We start from the raw sequence: 17,848 nt of genomic DNA on the forward strand, positions 1-17,848 counted from the left end.
GGCTGGGCCCTGCTGCCCGCTGTTTGCTCAGCTGAAGCTGGTTAATTGGAACTGGAGTGGCCTCTGTGGCTGGCTGGCCAGGCAGGCCCTGGTCAGTGCTGCAAGATCTGTGGAACATCTGGCCGGGCCAGGATGGTCATTAGGTGGCAGGCGCCCGGCGCCACTGCCACCTCAGCCTCTGCTGGGGGTCGGCAGTGACTCAATGAGGCCTTTGTGGGTTGTGGGCTGTAGAAGCCAACCACGCTGTGTGCCTGGGCTGCCTGCCCCATCTGCCACCCTCAGAGGTGCTTTGTTCCAGGACCACACGGCCTCCCCCTGAAGGCAATACAAGCCTGCAGAGATCTGAGAAGCCCCTAAAGAGACCCCCTGGCTGGAGGAGCCTTTGAGGTTTTTCTCTCCATAGAATTTTGGACCCAGAGAAGTTGGGTGGCTGACTCAGAGGGGCCCAGCGTACCAGCCACAGTGACTTGGTCCTAGAAGGTCTGGAGAACAGCATAGTGCTTTTAGCATGTAGGGCTGCAACCAGCTGCATGAGGTCACATCCATGTCTGAGGGCGAGCTGCCCCGTTTCCTCATCTGTACAGTGAGGCTAACAATAACACACATATCTTAAGACCATAAGTGCAAAGTAGAATCTTGCACCAACACACATTGGTCCACATCTGAACCCGTGGAAGACAACCCCCGTATTCTCACTCCCAGGCTCTGTTAATTTTAGGCACTAAACCCGAACCCTGGACAGGGTAGGTCATGGGCTGTAAACAGAAGCCGGGATCTCAGGTCATGGCCATTCTCGGGTCTCAGTTTCCCTACCTGGGAAGGTGGTCAGGGCTGAGCTGCCCTCCCCTTGTCCTCTGGACTCCCCTGAAGGTCAGTGGTAATGGAAAGCTCTGACTTTGGGATCCCTAGCTCCAGACCCTGGATGGCTTCCTCTGGTCACTTGGGCTATTCCCTTCCCAACCCATGCTCTCTGAAGATCTGGGCCTTATGTTGGAAGCCCAGGAGTGGGCAGAACGGGAAAGATGGAGCTCTGCTCTCCAGCCAGCTGGACAGCAAGCCCAGGGAGAGCCGTCTGTCTAGAGTTGCGGGACCCCTTGCTGAGTCAGGATACTCTCTGCGACTCTCTTCATCTTCGTATACCAGGGCCAGGGGACATGGCAAGCACCTGCCCACCACCTTCACCCTCCCCAAGTCTGGAAGAGCGCGGTAAGGAACACCCTCTTCTGGCGTGACAACAGGGTGGGCACCCAAGAGGGGCTTGCAGAGACCTAGTGAGCTAGCACAAGCCACTAGGTGAAGTTGCTGACAACCCTCCAGGAGCATAGTGTCCCGACAGCCATGGGATGAGTTTTTAATGTGAGGCAAAGTCAGTCCACAATACAAAAATCTAAAAACCACACTGGGTTCCCACCTGGCTCCGGGGAAAGAAGCAGCAGAGGGTTTCCTTTGCCCGCAGGGGGTGAGGAGAGCAGAGGAAGCCAGAGAAAGGGGAGAGGGAAACAGGCAGCAGAGGCCCGCTCCCCAACCTGGAGCCACCTTCGCCTCCTGCACGTGTCCAGTCTGTGTTGCCTACAGGTCGTCCCCCGCCTGCCTGATCTGGCCCTCAAGGGTCAGGCAGAGCGGCCTCATTTCTCCTTCTTCTCTAGCTTCTTGGATGCTGATGCCTCTGTTGTCTCCTCTTTGGATTCAGTCCCAGTTGCTGCATCTTTAGGGTTTGACTCCTCATAACTGACCAGAAAACAAAGGAACACATTTGGAGGATGCAGAGGGCAGATTCATTGCCCCCTCTCTCTGCAATCTCACAGGGCCATCGCATTTCAAGCCTAGCCTCTGCCTCTACCTGGCCCCAGCCCTGTGTGTCCTCGTGGGCACCCTGCTTGGCTTTCTCTGTGCCCTGTGCAGCCAAGGAGCTGCAAGGGTGAGCAGCAAATGGGAAAGGCTGGGCCTGGACTTGTGTGGATCAACATTAAACTTCTTGAACCTTCTGCTGGAGAGCAGCAGAGAGTAGTGGGGATGAGAGTCTGGGAGACCAGCTGCCTCCTGGGGCACATGGTGGAGTTAAGAGCTCAGCCCTGTTCTGGCAAATAGCACAGCGCTACTCATCAGGAAGAACATACTAACTCTTATGGGGGCTCTGCTTACCGAGGAACTGTGCCCATTCAAGCACAATGCACATTTCCTGGCTGGTTTAGGTAGGCAGCAGGTACTTACTTGATAAAGAGCATAGAGGAGAAAGTGGTGTGTTCAGGGTCAAACACACAAGCAAGTAGTCACAGTGTCTACTTCAGTCTCACAGGGCTGCTCATGCCCATCTCATGGGACTTCCCACTGTGGATAAGCACCCCAAGGCTCTGAGCTACCTGCCTGCCTTGGGGCCGGGCGGCAAATGCTGGTGGCTATAAGGGCTGCCTCCTGCCATCAGCCCCAGATACACTCTGACTTTACACCGGGGCTGGAGCATCTGCCCTACCTTAGGCCCAGGACAGTGGGGGGAGCGGGCAGGTGGGCACCCGCTGGGCATTACATGGCGCTGGGATTCTGCGGGCGCCGGCGACGAGGGCCAGCTAGCTTCTGCTGCATGGAGTAGGCCAGGCTGGCAGGGGAGCCCGAGATTGTGGGGAAGTGAGTGAGCCTCGGCGTATGAGGCAGGATTACGGCCGAGGACTCGTAGCTGTGTAAGAGACAGACAGAGAAGACAGAACAAGTAGATGGAGAGGGGAAGAAGAGGGAAGGACAGAGACATCCTTCCCAGGGAGTACAGAGCACTGTTGTCTTGGTTACCTGGCTTGCACTTCCTTTTTACTGTGTGTAGAACACCTGTACTGTTTTGGGGGAAGATGCACCCCTGCAAAGTGCACTATGCGGACAAGAGTGAAGGAGGGCTTGGTGTGCCGGGTTGAACGTGCTGTCAAACTACTGTCTTTAACATATACTGCTCTGCAATATCCTAAGTGCTAGGGGGTAGCTCAGCAGGAGAGCATGTGCTTAGCCTAAGTGAGGTCCTGGGTTTGAACACCACACACAGGAAAGGCTCTGAAGGTCTGTAAGAACTGGCCTCCAACAGGCCGGGATAGGATATCCTCCTTCCTCACAGCTGTGCCACGTGCACATATGCGTGCATGTGGTGTATATGCGTGCGTGGAAGCTAGAGGTTAATGCTGTCTTCCTATATACTCTACATCTTACGCCTTGAGACAGGGTCTCCTACTGGACCCACAGCTCGCCTATTGGCAAGACTGGCTGGCTGTCCCCACACAAAGCTAGGGCTACAGCTGTGTGTCACTCTATCCAGCCGGGGGTTCAAATACAGGTCTTCATGTTTGTGTAGCAGGTACTTCAGTAACTGAGCCATTTCCCTAGTTTGTTTAAAAACATTTTTGGGTGTGCCACAGTGTTTATGAGGTGGACAGAGGACAACTTCTGGGAGCTGAGTCTCCTCTCTACTGTGGGATTCTGGGGTCAAACTCAGGTGGCTCCTCAGGCTTAGTAGCAAGCAAGGTTACCTTGTGAGTCACCTTACCTATTTTAAAAAATTAAAATTTTTTATATGTGTGTGTGTTTTGTCTGCATTTATGCATGTGTACCAGATGTGCACCTGGTGCCAGCAGAAGTAAAAAGAATGTGCTGGAACCTTGTAACTGGTTTACAGATGGTTGTGAGCCACCATGTGGGTGCTGGGAACCAAAACTACATTCTTTCTAATGGCAAGAAGTGTTCTTAAAACTGCTAAGCTATCTCCCCAGCTCCTTTGTATAAATTTTTATAACTTTTAGTAAATTTTTCTTTGTTAATTTAGAGATAGGATCTAACTATGTAGCCCTGGCCGGGCTAGAACTCACAGAGATGTGCCGGCCTGTATTCCAGATTCTAGGATCAAGGGCGTGCACCATCACGCCAGGCTTTTTGCTTTGTTTTGTTTTGTTTTTCGAGACAAGGTTTCTCTGTGTAACAGCTCTGGCTGTCTTGGAAATCTCTTTGTAGACCAGGCTGGCCTCAACCTCACAGAGATCCCACCTGCCTCTGCCTCCCAAGTGCTGGGATTAGAGGTGTGCGCCACCACCACCTGGCTTTGTTTTGTTTTGAAACAAGATTTTGACTTGCTTCTGACTTGCATCGTTTCCAATCTTGGCTGGTTCACCCATCCTTAGGCAACCTGGTGGTCCCCTGCTTCAAGGAGGACACAATATTGATGCTGCACTCAGTGCGGACACTAGATTGGCATAGTGCACCACAGTCAAGAACTCCTGGACTCAGGTGAATCCTCCTGTCTCAGCCTCCCCAATAGCTGAGACCACAGGCATGTATGCTTGACTGAAACAAGGTTTTACTCTGCCACCCGGGTCGTTGACCTGGAGCTTGCAACATAGTGCAGGCCGGTCTTGAAATCAGTGATGCTCTGCCTCAGTCTCCCAAGTACAGGGATTAAGCCATGCAGCACCATAAGGCACAGGCTCAGTTGTGACTACTTAAAAAAAAGAAAACAACCACCCAGCTGGGCAATGAGTATCCAAGCACAGTCCTAATTCATACACAGCAGGCGGCAGGCACCTCACTGACCGAGCTCTCTCCCTAGTCTGTTTTAAAAAAGACTATGGTGGTTTGAATAAGAATGGTTCCCATAGGCTCATATATTTGAATGTGTAGTCATCAGGGAGTGGTACTATTTGAGAAGAATTAGGAGGTGTGCCACTGGGGGTGGGCTTTGAGGTTTCCAAAGTCCATGCTAGCCCAGTGTCACTCTCTCAGCCTACAGGCCAGGATGTAGCTCTCAGCTCCGGCTCTAGCATCATACATGCCATTGCCATGATGACAACCTCTGCAACTGTAGGCAAGCCCCAGCTAAATGCTTTCTTCTCTAAGAGTTGCCTCGGTTATGGTGTCTCTTCACAGCAACAGAACAGTGATTGAGACAAATACATTAACTGTGTGTGTCGTGGTGCTTGTGAAGTCAGAGGATAACTTATGGGAACTGGCATCTGCGTGTGTGTGTGTGTGTACACTTGTGCACATGAGTATAAGCACTGAGCACAGGTTCCCACGGAGGCTTCAAGTCCCCCTGGAGGGATGGTTGTCTGCTGCCCAATGTGGGTGCTGGGAACTGAACGAGTCCTCGGAGAGAACCGCAGGTACTCTTAGCTGCGGAGTCATCTCTCTAGCACCAGCAAGGGAACTCAGAACCAGGTACACGTGCAGTTGATTCAAGAATGAATCAGTGAGCGAGTCTTTCAATAGCGGAGTGGCAGTGAAAGACAAAAAGGCAAAAGATCAGGTTGAGAATGGGGTAGAGGACAGAGGAGAGAAAGACCACCTGCTCCCTTGCTTTTTCCCTATGGGCCTTCTGGGTGGGGTGGGGCTCACACAGAAGAGCACTTAGGTAAACTGGGCCTCAGTGCCAGAAAGGAGATACCTTCGGCCCTGGCTGGGTGCTCAGAGGGATGGAGGCTAAGTGCTGACCTCAAGGATCAGCTGCCATGCCAGAAGATAGGGGTGGGCCAGCTTCCAGCGGACTGGGGATTCCAGGCAGGGCAGGCGTGGGGCAGGGGTGAGTCATCTGCTGCTCTGAGGCATCCAGGTGCACAGGAGGCCCTGGCAGGCACTTGGAGGACAACTTAAGGCCAAGCAGGTGTAGGCCCCCGAGTGGGCAGTTTTTATAGTAGCTGGCAGCTATTTCTAGGTCTTTGGCAGGCAGGGGTGATGGTGCCTGGGAGTCGACACCTGCTGGGAGTCATGCGGGCCTTGGGGTAGGGGCGGGGCTGTGCACAAGGTGTGGCAGATGTGGCAGCGGTCATGGTCACAAGGAAAGGAGACTGTGTATCAGAAAACAAGCTGTGGGTTTTGGCTCCCGAGGCACCTGGACAGGGATGGACACACAGCTTCTTGTAGATGGTACAACCTTGTCCTATTACATGCAAACCGACGCTGGGGCAAAGACATGCCTCAAGTCACCTTGGCAGAGCTAGCTTGTGATCCAAGGTCCCAGACAGTAGGCAGCCATTCCTCTAAGACACTGTAGGTGTGTGGTATGGCCTGCCCTAGACTACACCTCCCCTGGCTCCTAGGCAAGGTCCCACTGGTGACCACAGGCCAGGCAGGTAGTCACTGCAGAAAGGAACAGGTGGCAGGAACACTCCCTTGGAGACAATGCTCATGTGATCTGGCAGGCTACGCAGGTGCGCTAGGGCTTGTCTGCATGTCTGCTCCATCCCGCCTTACCTGAACATCTCTGCCACTTCTCCCTTGACCAGTGCCACCAGGACAGGAAAGCCGATGCAGGCAGGGACCAGGTACAGGAGAGCCGGCTAGGAGAAGACAGAGACTCATGAGGCAAGGCACCCAACCCTCTTTGGGACTTGACTGAGGGATAGCTCAGACCCAGGTTTGCGGGGTGAGTCAATGGCTAAGCCCAGTCACAGGGCTGGAGGTCCAGACAGGGCTGCTCCTCCCTGGGAGGGAGAGCATGCATTGTAGGAAATCGGGCGCAGGACTGCAAGGCTCCTCAGGAACCTGCCTGGCAGTGTCTGAATCACACACAGCAGCTCAATGCTGCTACCTCTCAGGCTTCTCCCTAGAAGCCCAAGTCTCGGCTAGGGTAGAGCCTTGCATCTCAGTAACACTATAATGACTGTGACAAGGACAGTAGCTGTCCGTGAGCTGCTGCATCTGGTGCTAACTGGCTCTCATTTCCGCCACTCCCAAGTCTGTGCTAAGACTCCTGAGAAGGCCGGGCTGGGAGAAAAGGAAGACTGTCCCCAGAGTTTGAGGCTTTTCCTGGTGGTTCCAGGTCACCTCCATGGCTGTGTCCACTGTCATTGGACAGAGAAGGGCTAATGTTCTAGAGGGAGAGGGCAGCCTAGGTCTCCGTTTTAAGACTTAAGCTGAGAACGGAAGCTGCACGTATTTGGCCTGGTCATTCCTTGCTTATTTCCTCTGAAAGGTGACCGCCAAACACCTCTGTTGGACACTTTAAAGCCATCAATGCTGCCAGTGGCCTAATGTGACCCTGGTCATCATCTCCTCCAATCTCCCATCTGACCTATACCTTACTTTGGTCACAGACCCAGTACCTTGGCACGTGCTGTTTCAGCTGCCTAGACTGCTCTTCCTCCTCCCCAGCCCTCGGCTTTGTGGAGAAGCCTCACTTGCATGCATCAGGTCCCTGGCAGTGTGGAAGTGAGCATCCTAGACAGAACGGAGTCCCTATCCCCTGCAGGGCTGTGGAACTGGATAGAGCAAGCGTCCAAGCCCTACTCAGTCTGCACGCCTGGTATCCCAGAGGGCCTGGGAGTGTGGGGTGGGGGGATACTGGTGACTATTTGCAGTGCTCACCAACTTGAGAGGTCTTGGAGATGAGTGAGGTGAAAGTAAAGAGACACCACTCTCAGTACAAAGCACAAAACCAGCCTGAGGCCCAAGAACAACACGGTCTTTCGCCTGCATCTGAGGACGTTTCAGGAGATGGTCTCTTGCATTACTTTATAGAGATTACCCTAGAATCTAGTCATAGTATCCAGACCCACGTTCTAAAGATGATGTTCTAAGGCTCAGAGACAACTGACTTGCCCAAGCCGAGAAGGGAAGTGGGAGGCCGGGCATTCATTCTTTCACTGGTACTGGGTCCTTGTTGTGGCTTGGTTAGGTCCATGCCCCAAACTGTGAAAAGCGGCCGGCAGCACTCTGACCCTTAAGCTAACTCAAGGGAAACAAGACCCGTGAAATGGTTTAAAAGTTTTCAGGTCTCCAGGTGGTGCTGGCACATGCCTTTAATTCCAGCATTGGGGGCAGAGGCAGGCAGACTTTGTGAGTTCAAGGCCAGCCTGGTCTACAAAGTGAGTTCCAGGACAGCCAGGGCTGTTACACAGAACAACCCTGTCTCAAAATAGAACCACAAAAGTTTTCGGGTCACAAAATGGGCAGGGGTCTAGCTCAGCGGTAGAGTGCTCACATGACACTTTGCAACACTAGGGTTTGATTCCCAGCACTGTCACAGGTGTGAATGGGGCAGCTAGAGAAAAGAATGAAATATCCTGAAAGTAGAAAGAAAACATTGGGCATTGTGGTGCGCCCTTGGAATTCAAGCACTATGAAGACAGAGGCCAGAAAATTACTGGGAGTTTGAGGCTAGCCCAGCTACACAGGGAGAACTTGCCTCAAAACTAAGCAAACAAAAAACCACCACCAACTAACCAACCAAACACACACCCAAAACCAGGCTGGGTGTGGTGGTACACACCTTTAATTCTAGCTTTTGGGAGAGAGAGGCAGTGACCTCTATGAACAACAGGTTACCTTTTCCAGGCCAACCGGGATACTCAATGAGACCCTGCCTCAAACAACAACTAACCAAACTCGACCAACCAACACAGGCCCCTAAAAACAGGAAGGAAACAACGCGAGGAGAGACAGGAATGGAAGGTCAAAGTTAACATTAAAATTTAATTTATGGGGCATGGAGGGATGGTTCAGTGGCGAAGAATGCATACTGCTCTTGAAGCAGGCCCAAGTTTGGTTCTGCTGGCTCCCAACTGTCTATAGCTCCAGCTCCAGAGAATCTGACACCCTTTGCTGGCTTCTGCAGGCACCTACTCCCACATACACAAACCGAACACTCTTCTACATAATGGTAAGTTAACAGACAGAGGAGCAAACTGGGGATCTGAGGACGGAGAAGGGCCGGTCAGGCTTTGGAGCTAGCGTCCTCCTGTGTAGCCCTGTGCATTCTCTTGCCCAAGACAGTCTTGGCAGAATGGAGGACTCCCGGGGAGCTGGTGGACGGGAAGGGCTCCTTTAAGAGCCAGCAAGTTTGCTATTATCAGAGGGACACAGCCTGCCTTCTTTTCTTTCCTCTCACTGCACCTGGGAAAATCTTCAACGAGAGTGTGATGGAGAAAGAGCCCTACAGCTCAGGGCAGTGACCTAGGGGCCAGGTTTTCTGAGACAGCTTCTCATATACGTAACCCAGGCTCATCTGAATTATCTGTGTAGCTGAGGATGATTTTGAACTTCTGTTCCACCTCCTCAGGGCTGTGATCACCGGCATGTGCCACTATGTCTGGCTAGGAAGGTTTTTTTAAAGGCTAAGCGAGTTAAAGGCCACACAGGGGGCCTTCACTTAGCAACGCCGCCAACATGGAGACTGGGGGACTGCCTTTGTCTTCTCGGAGAAGGGAACCTCACTTAACAGACTCTTCCTACATCCTGGATCTCCTCTTCGAGGACCTTCAGGGAGATGGCCATCTGTATAAATAAGGGCCAGGAGTAGGAGAGGCCCAGACACAGCCTGGCTAGGTGGATTTCTTGGGAAATCTGTCCTTCTAGGCCTGCAGTCTCTCCACAATGGAGAGGACAGCACCTTGCAGGAGAGACTCTCTTCTGCTTCCAGCTGGGGAGGCAAGCCTGCCACCTGGTGGCTGCCCGGGAAATGGCTCCGGCCTACTCTAACACAGGCCTGGAGCTGTAGTACAGGCCTTGAGAAGGCCTCTAAGCCTGTTCGTGATCTGACACTCTGAAATCCGCTCATCCAGCACACATCATGCTCCACAGACACATCAGAAGCTCTGCCAAACATAACCCAACAAACGAGAAGGCTCCGTGGACACTCTGGGTGTCTCTGCTTATGAGCCACGCCCTCGGATCTTTGTGGATGGTTAGCACAGGCCCGGTGATAACAATCTGATCTTGTGAGGAATTCAAAGGCAGCTCTCACCTGACAGGGCTTTGGGGAGGGGAGGAGCAAAGAGCAACAATACAGTATCCCCCCCCCCATCCTTGGAGCCCTTCACAACTGTACAGTGTGGCACGCTCGCACGAACGCTTCTCTAATGGTAAGCAGGGTGATATGCTGGATCAAAGAATGGCTTACGTGGGCTGGAAAAATGAATCTTGGTATTCAGAATGCATGGCATTTAAAACTGCAGCTTCTGATTCAATTTTTGAGCTGTGGGTAATCGAACTCACAGAACACAAAGCTGTGCCGGTACTGGGGGCGGGGGTTTTATCGAGGTGTAGCTCTGAGTACTTACACTGATCTGCCCCATCCCTAAGCCACTCCCTTTTCTGCTTTTATTAATGAATGAGGAAAGTGGAGTATGTGTGTAACTCCTGGGACCTGGCTTGGGTCCCAGGGAGGAATCTACTGGATTCCCACTGGGGCTTCCTTGGCCTCTGCACCACACAGGTCCTGCAGCCTGGGCTTGGCTTTTACACTGTCCCAGGCCAAGTCCTGGCTCTGCTACCCACTCACTGGGGCGGCGCCTCAGCTCCAGCTTCCTTATGTGCTCTAAGAGCTCAGGAGCACAGGGCCTGGCATGTGCCTCGTGTCGTTAGACAAGAGGAGACAGTCCTGACTGCCCAGGTCCTACTGGCCTCCCCTCTCCAGGCCACTGGGACCCCAGCCTTCACACGCACTGCTCACTGCAGCAGATTACTACTTTAACTGTGCAAAGGTGTGCTGCATCTGTTTGTGCTGCGCTTAACGATGTAAGGGTGTGCTGCATCTGTTTGTGCTGCGCTTAACGATGTAAGGGTGTGCTGCATCTGTTTCACCTTGCTGGCCTGGGGCACCTGATGGAGTAATAAAGAGCCGAATGGTCTATAGTTAGGCAGAAGGATAGGTGGGGCTGGCAGGCAAGAGAGAATAAATAGGAGAAATCGAGGCTCAAGAGGAGAGAAGACACACCGAGGGGCAAGAGGCCAGGCAGGTGCCAGTCAAGACAGACAGAGAAGCAGTGAAAGTAAGATATACAGAAGGAAGAAGGTAATAAACCCTGAGGCAAAAGGTAAATAAAGAGACACAGGATAATTTAAAAGAGCCAGATACGTGCCTAAGCTAGGTTGAGCATTCAAAAGTAATAATAAGTCTCCGTCCATGATTTGGGACCTGGTTGGTGGCCCCAAAGAAAAAGCCCGGTACAGTTCACTGTGGTGGAACTGGAGTAACTGGAGTCAGCCGTGGTGGGAAGAGGCGGCAGGGTCTTGGCTTTCCTGGGGTGGGTGTAGCTAGCTTTCACTTGGCTGAAAGCACTTAAGTCTCACCCAATCCTGCTCTTGGTTCGTCCATGCTAGCTTGCCTGGGAAGTCATTTTCTCCTCCCCAGCCTCCTCTTCTGTAGCTGGAATGGTCATGTGACATTATCTGGCTTATGGGACATAGACAGAAATCGGGTAGAGAGCTCTGGGAAAATGTCTGCTTTTCTAATGGAGACAGTGGTGTGCTGAAAAACCTTTGCCTAGAGGAGCAGCTGCCATGTCCCCACAAGTCAAAACCAACCAAACACGACTGCTTTACACCACCTCGGAGGCCTCGTCTGAGCAGCTTTCTGTGAGTTATTACTGTCAGGGAAGCATTCTGGCCACGCCAAGGGCTGTTCTGCTCACCTGGGCATGCTTGAAGATGTGCATGATGAAGATGGTGAGGCCCAGGCCGAAGATGTAGGCAGCGAAGCTGGTGTAGAAGTAGGTATGGGTGTTCTTCTTCAGGCTTCAAGGAAGGCAGAAGGAAGAGATTAGAGTGGTAACACCTTTTTTGGGGAACCCCGCAGTTGCATGCGTGTGTGGGAGAGCTCTGGGCTGGGAGCCTGGAGGGCCATGTACCCTGCACTTCCCCGAGTTAAGTCTCTTTAGGTAAGTTACCTTTCTTTGTTCACGCTCAGTTTAAATCTTTGCAAAATGAGAAAGCCATAAACCCATTTGTAAACGACAAATATTATCTAAAACTGCCTGTAAGATTTTTAGTTAACATAAAATCTCTTGGAGGAAAAATCTGGATTCTAGGTTACCCCCACAGAATGTAAATTTGGGGCAAAGCCCTGCTGGGGACTGAGTCCGGCCGTGCATGGCTGGCAAGTGCTCCTCTGAGCTCCAGTTCAGCCTTAGGTTTAGTTTCTACAACAGCCTGAGAAAAGGCTGGAGGGAGCGCACGGGGCCAGCTAGACTGCACAGTGACTTGAGTGTAGCCTGGCAAATGCCAACTGCAGTTCGCTTTCCCCAAAGCCACTAAGGTCAGGCTGTGCTCTGCGCTCTCCAGACTCTGGTTTACCACCATGGATGTGAGGTTGAGGCTCCCAAGGTCAGACTGGCCACCAAGGGCACAGAGCTACAAGCACCAATCTCAACTAAAAGGATTTAAAACAAAAAGAAACCAAAAAACACTTAAAACTTCAGAATGCAGGTGAAATGAGAATTTCTCTGAATGTGTGGGTGGAGGTACCTTCTCTGGGCTCCTGAAAGCTGGACAATGCTGGGAGAACCCCCAGGCCAGGCCACGCCCTCCCTTGCTGCTTACCTGATGTCAAAACGAAGCAGCAAAGCAATGAAAATCCCTGAAGGGGAAAAGGCAGGGTGAGAGGTCAGGGATAGGGAGAGGAAGCAGGACAGCTAACTGATAGAAGACTGGCCTGTTCCCCCACCACTAGAACCATATTGTGTCACAACGGGCCATCTCTGTTCCCCACTGACCAGGCACAGTGTAGTTCTCAGAACTCAGCCAAGGGGCAAGCGGTTGGGAGGATGACAGCAGTTGTGACAGACAACTCCAACAGGAACCCCCCTAGGCCCCCTCTAACTGAAAAACAGACTTCTTATGTCCTCCAAGGTAGACTGGGGTGGGATCTAGCCTGGAGAGGGTTTATTCAAAGTGACGCTGGCCAGGGAGAGTGAAAAGCGTGTTCTGAGGAGCTGCAGGAGGGAGACACACGGCATAGACCGCCATGCAGCAGGCTTGGGGTTCTGGGCAGGAGGACAGCTTAAACAGGTCCAGAGAGACCTCTGTGGCCGCTGCCTGGTTAGAGAAGCGGCAGACCACTGGGAGGTACCCCAGGAGCTCAGGAATGCTAGCTGTCCCTTAACACCTGGCTCGCACTTCAAATCCAAGTCCAGATGTCCCAGAATTCTGAGTCTCTGAGACAGGGCCAGCCAGTCCAACCTCTGCATGCTGCGCACACACCCACATCTTTACAGAGCTTCCCCATTCAATGGCCTTCGGACTCACACAGGACAGAGACTAAGTCTCATTTAGCTGAGGACAGCAGCTCAAGAGCTGAAGCACATGTCCATCAGAAGCGTCAGCTAGCAAGCATGATGAACAGGTATTTTTGCACCGCTGTGTTTGGAACCCGGGCCCACAACTGTGCATGCTAGGAAAGGATTCTACCACCGAGCACACTCCCCACCCTATGAAGCTAAGCTTAGTGAGGGAAATGAGTCATTCTCAGTGAGAGGAGAGTTGGAAAAAGCTGGCAAGAGCTGCCTTTTCTGCAGCGTTTGGAGCTCAGCGCCCCCTGGTGTCTGACACTCGTAACAGCTCTAAGCTAAAGCAGGGGGCTCTGCTACTGTACTAACTCCTGGCAGCTGAGAGTTTCAACATGCTGCTTTCTGGGCTGGGTGACTGCTGGACGATTTGGACCCACATACGGGTCCTGCAGAGACTAATAGGGAGAGAGTAAGTGCGCTCCTAAAGTCCAGAACCATGCTCCAAGGAGACTGGCAAAGCTAGACATTGGGTCTCTGCAAGGCAGCAGGTCTCAACCCGTGGGTTGCACCCTTTTTTTAGAGGGGTTGCCTGAGACCACTGGAAAAGACAGATATTCACATTATGATCCATAGCAGTAGCAAAATTAGTTATGAAGTAGCAACGACAAAAGTGTAATGGTTGGGGGTCCCCACGACGTGAGGAACTCTACTAAAGGGTCACAGCATTAGAAAGGTTGAGAGCCACTGCTGTAAGGCCTTTGTTTTGGGGGTGGAATTACATTATTATCTTTAAAAACAGCTTTGGCCACCAAGCCAGGCATCAAGCTAGGATGAACACAGGACCACAATCTACTGTCCCTGATCACCACCAAAGAAGTGTCTGCCCACTGCCAGGGGGTTGGAATTAAATTTTTTCCCCCTTTAAGACATGTTGACCAGTTAGGCAGACCATCCTTGCACTCATGAGCCCCCGTCTGTGTCTGGGGTCAGAGGCACGAGCCAGCGTTCTCTACTACAGGACTCGGCTCTCTCCTGTGCTGTTACCTGGGAAGCCCCTGTTGATGTTAGTGTTGCACGCCATGGGGATACTTGGGGGTGGGGTATGTTAAACCCAACCTCTCAGACAAGTTGGCCTGTTCCTTTAACCTGAATACAGCAATTCCCTCTATTCCCCGGAGTTGCTGGGAGTAGCAGAATGATCCAAGGACGCTCCCACCACAGTGCCCAGTGAGGGGCAGGAGCTGTCACCATCATTCCTCTGTCATTACTGTCCTTGACTAGTTCTGACAGGGTGGGCCTTTGTGTGTGTGGTGCTGTGGAGGAACCCAGGGTCCCTGTATGCTAAGCTTTATTCTGCTACTGAGCCACATTTCCGTCCTCTCTGCAGAACACCTTTTCTAGTCAGAAAAGCAGCCCACTGCTAAGGATGACGTGGATTTCTATCAGTCCTTAAAGGAACTGGGAGCTCGATAGATCCCTAACAGGCAGACTGGAGAGGAGCCACAGACAGATAAAGATAAAAACTTGCAGCTTCTTTACCCTCAGGAAGCGAGAGAAAGGCCAGGTAGGCTTTTTCTCCCACCAGCAGGGCACCCCCTTAGGCCAAACAGTACAGGAAGACATGTTCAAGGTCATTCTCAGTATGTTTACCTAAAGCTCAGGGCTCCTCTTTCTTGGTTTAAGTCCAAAATGAAGGGAAAGAAAGCTGCCCTATGCCATCAAAACCACAAACACACACTGAAGGGGAATGTGCCAAGTGCTTACCCGACCCCCCCCCCACCACTCCCAATAATAAGGCTGCCTACCCACCCACCTCATGGTAAAACCCATAGCACCCCTCTCCACAGTCCTCTCCCCAGCAATCACCTGGAATGACGATATCTCCAAGTCCCAGCATGGCAAAGTTGTCCGCTTCCAGGCCCTTCTCCAGCAGATCCTGGGGGAACACCACTGCGCGGAGAGGCAGGGATGAGATGAAGCGTCAGGGAGCCGTTTACTCAGACTGCCGACCCCCAGCCCTCTAAGTTCGACTCACACAAGAGATGACAGGACGTTCCCAGGAGATGGCAGCTCTTACTGTAAGGAAGGATCTAGGATCCTCTAACCAAAGGTTTCATTCATCTTCATTTTTCCTTCTATGCTGCTAAGGGACCCATGACAAAGAAGCCCTAAGCTGACTTCACCCCAACTGCTTGCTGCCACAATCCTACAGAGGACTGCGCACTCTCTCAAGGTCACCTCCCCCTCTTCCCAGTTACCATCTCTGGTCCAGTCCTGGAGCCTTAGCCTTGTGGTCCTAGGTGATTTGGGACTCAGCCAGGGCCGAGATTCTAAGTTAATCTGCTTTCTCATCTAACTTGCTGAGGCAGGGTACTTGTTTGCTTGGACTGTTTCTGAGATGGTCTAGCTGTGTAGCCTTGGCGGGTCTTGAATTGTCCCCCAAGTACCAGGATTAACACTGTGTGGTACCATGCTCAGCTAAAGAACCCAAGCCCTCATGCACGGTAGGGAAACACGGTACAGTAGAGGCTATGCCTGAGCTCCGTGACATGACTCGGGCAATGAAACACGAAAGGAGCTTCCCCAGGTTTTTGCTGTTGTTTTTTTCTTGGGGGGGGGCACACCAAAAACACTCTTCCTAAGGGAAGACAAAAAACGGTTCCCACCGTGCCATGTCTGGGTGAGGAGTTAATGCTACAAGTGTGGTCCCCTCCACGGACCACAGAAATGTGAGCTAAGGGATCCGTAATGCGCATGCTGAGAATGGTGGGGTGGGAGGTGCTGGTGACTCCACTCAAGAGCATTAGCCCATTGCTGAGCTGCTCTACCCAGGCTTACAGAAGTTTGAGATAAAATTTCCCCTTGTTTAGTCAGATCCAGTGATCCCCGCACTTTGGAGGTGGGGGCAGAAGGTGCACAGGTTCAAAGTCACCGTTAGCCACACAGTGAGTTCCAGGATGGCTTCAGCTACCTGACATCCATCTCCACAAACATCCAGAAACTCTCCTTGTTTAAAGACATTGGTACCCAAGGTTTGTTTTGTTTTTTTGAGACAAGGTTTTTCTGTGCAGTTCTGGCTGTCTTGGAACTCACTTTGTAGACCAGCCTGGCTTCAAACTCAAGAGATCCACCTGCCTCTGCCTCCTGAGAGTTAGGATTAAAGGCGTGCACTACCAATTAGCTTGCCCCCCCCCCAAAAAAAACCTCTTTACACTTCTTTACTTTTGTATATGTGTGGGCACATGTACAACAATGTCCATGTAGAGGTTAGAGGACAACTTGTGGGAATTGGTTCTCGCCTTCCAGCACATGCGTCCTAGGGATCAAACTAGGGTTGTCAGGTCAGGCAGCAAGAACTGTGGAACTGCCAGCTGAGCCATCATGCTTTTTTTTCCCTGACAGTTGTTATGTAGCCTAGGATAGTCTTAAATTTGCAATCCTCCTGCCTCAGCTTCTGCAGTACTGGGATAACAGGAATGTGTCCAATGCCTGTGTTATGGATCTTATTTTTCCCTCTTTCTTTCAGAGGTGCAAGGGATGGAACCCCAGGGCTCACACATGCTAGACTGAGCTACTATACCCTTAACCCCTACAGGTGGGTTTTCTAATACTTGTGTAAATAATGGTTATTCTAAAACTATAGAACTAAGGTATGGCAAGAGTTGGTAGACCCGAGAGCAGCAGGTACTCAGTGAGTGTGACAGTAGGAAGGTCTCGACTTCTGGGAAACCACAGCAAGCCCTATGATAGGCTGCCAAACACCTTTCCTCTACGCTTATTCCCATTCCTAGATATTTCATGTCACATGGCATCATGACCAAGTGACCAAAGGCAGGGTGGGGAGGGAGAGACTGAGCTCAAGAACACAGCAAGATGAATCAATGACAAGGAAATAAAGAGTGGTTCTGACACCAACAGGGATGATGAGCCAACTGGGGTAGAGAGGACGCCACCTGGTGGCGGGAGGCGGTCACTTACATTTGATTGGTGCCTCAAAGGACTTGGCCACAGTCACCATCACGTTGGTGCCGAATACCTAGAAGGAAAAGACAGGAGTCTAAAGGGAGGTGGGTGGGCAAGAAAGGCTGACTTAGGCTTCTAGATGTGGTATTGAGGTGCATGAGAGTCAAATGGGGAGCTGGGAGAGCTCAGAGCAGACTGACATCGAGTTGAGGTGGCCACTCATATGGTTCTGGGCAAGAGAAAATCTGAAGGAGCCAGAGAAAGGCCCTAACTGGCCCAAACCAGGCAGCCTGCTTGTTCAGGCTTCTTTTCCTCTTAAGAGACAAAGACCCTAGGCAGCATTCACAGACAAAAGGTCTTCCAGGGGAGGATGCTACAGTCAGACAGATCCCAGACCCCTTAGCAGTGCCTCGGAAAGTGAATAGACATCCCGAGCACAGCTAACCACTGTCCTCCTCCTTGCCAGGCATCCACCACACCTATCCAAACGGCCCCGAGTCTCGACTCATTTGCCCTAGAGACATAAGATTTAGTGGTCCCCTGTAAAGACCAACTGAGAATGTATAAAGGCACTGGGTAGGAGACACAATCCCTTTCCTCCAGATTTACAGGTGGACCATAAATAGACCTGCTCTAGGGGTACAAACTCCATCAGACCGCGCCATGCCGACAGAGATGGTAGAGACGCAGGGAAGCCATGAGGCAGAGGAGGGCCCTCAGGGCTGGACATCACGTCCCTGCCTGACTCACCCAGAAGATGTCATAGATGAAGAGTCCGCCAAGCAGGATGCAGCCAGTGCTCACGTTGTTCAGGTGCAGGAGCTCTACCCCATTAAGGGAGAAGGCCAGGCCAAAGAGGTTGTTGGCAATCCAGTGCTGAGGAAAGGTGGGAGTGAGACCAGCTCACTGTGCCCCATCCT

The 17,848-nt window shown here is 52.0% G+C and overlaps 1 protein-coding gene across 2 annotated transcripts in view; it reads right to left on the reverse strand.

Moving 5' to 3' along the window:
• Positions 1 to 1,335: 1,335 nt before the first annotated feature.
• The window catches only part of Hm13 (histocompatibility minor 13), a 35,361-nt gene continuing 18,848 nt past the window's right edge, over positions 1,336 to 17,848 (reverse strand). The window contains exons 6-13 of one of the 2 annotated variants that reach the window (XM_085697211.2): positions 17,679 to 17,804; positions 16,944 to 17,001; positions 14,832 to 14,915; positions 12,280 to 12,316; positions 11,373 to 11,475; positions 6,214 to 6,299; positions 2,471 to 2,671; positions 1,336 to 1,728 (exon numbers count right to left, since the gene is read on the reverse strand). In XM_085697211.2, the coding sequence (XP_085553337.1) occupies positions 2,521 to 2,671; positions 6,214 to 6,299; positions 11,373 to 11,475; positions 12,280 to 12,316; positions 14,832 to 14,915; positions 16,944 to 17,001; positions 17,679 to 17,804 (645 nt within the window). In that variant the 3' untranslated portion in view covers positions 1,336 to 1,728; positions 2,471 to 2,520. The remainder of the gene's footprint in view (positions 1,729 to 2,470; positions 2,672 to 6,213; positions 6,300 to 11,372; positions 11,476 to 12,279; positions 12,317 to 14,831; positions 14,916 to 16,943; positions 17,002 to 17,678; positions 17,805 to 17,848) is intronic. The other variant, XM_048445594.3, reaches the window with a different exon arrangement.

Source organism: Myodes glareolus, chromosome 10 (assembly GCF_982192425.1).
Source record: "Myodes glareolus chromosome 10, mMyoGla1.1, whole genome shotgun sequence".
Taxonomy (NCBI): Eukaryota; Metazoa; Chordata; class Mammalia; order Rodentia; family Cricetidae; genus Myodes; species Myodes glareolus.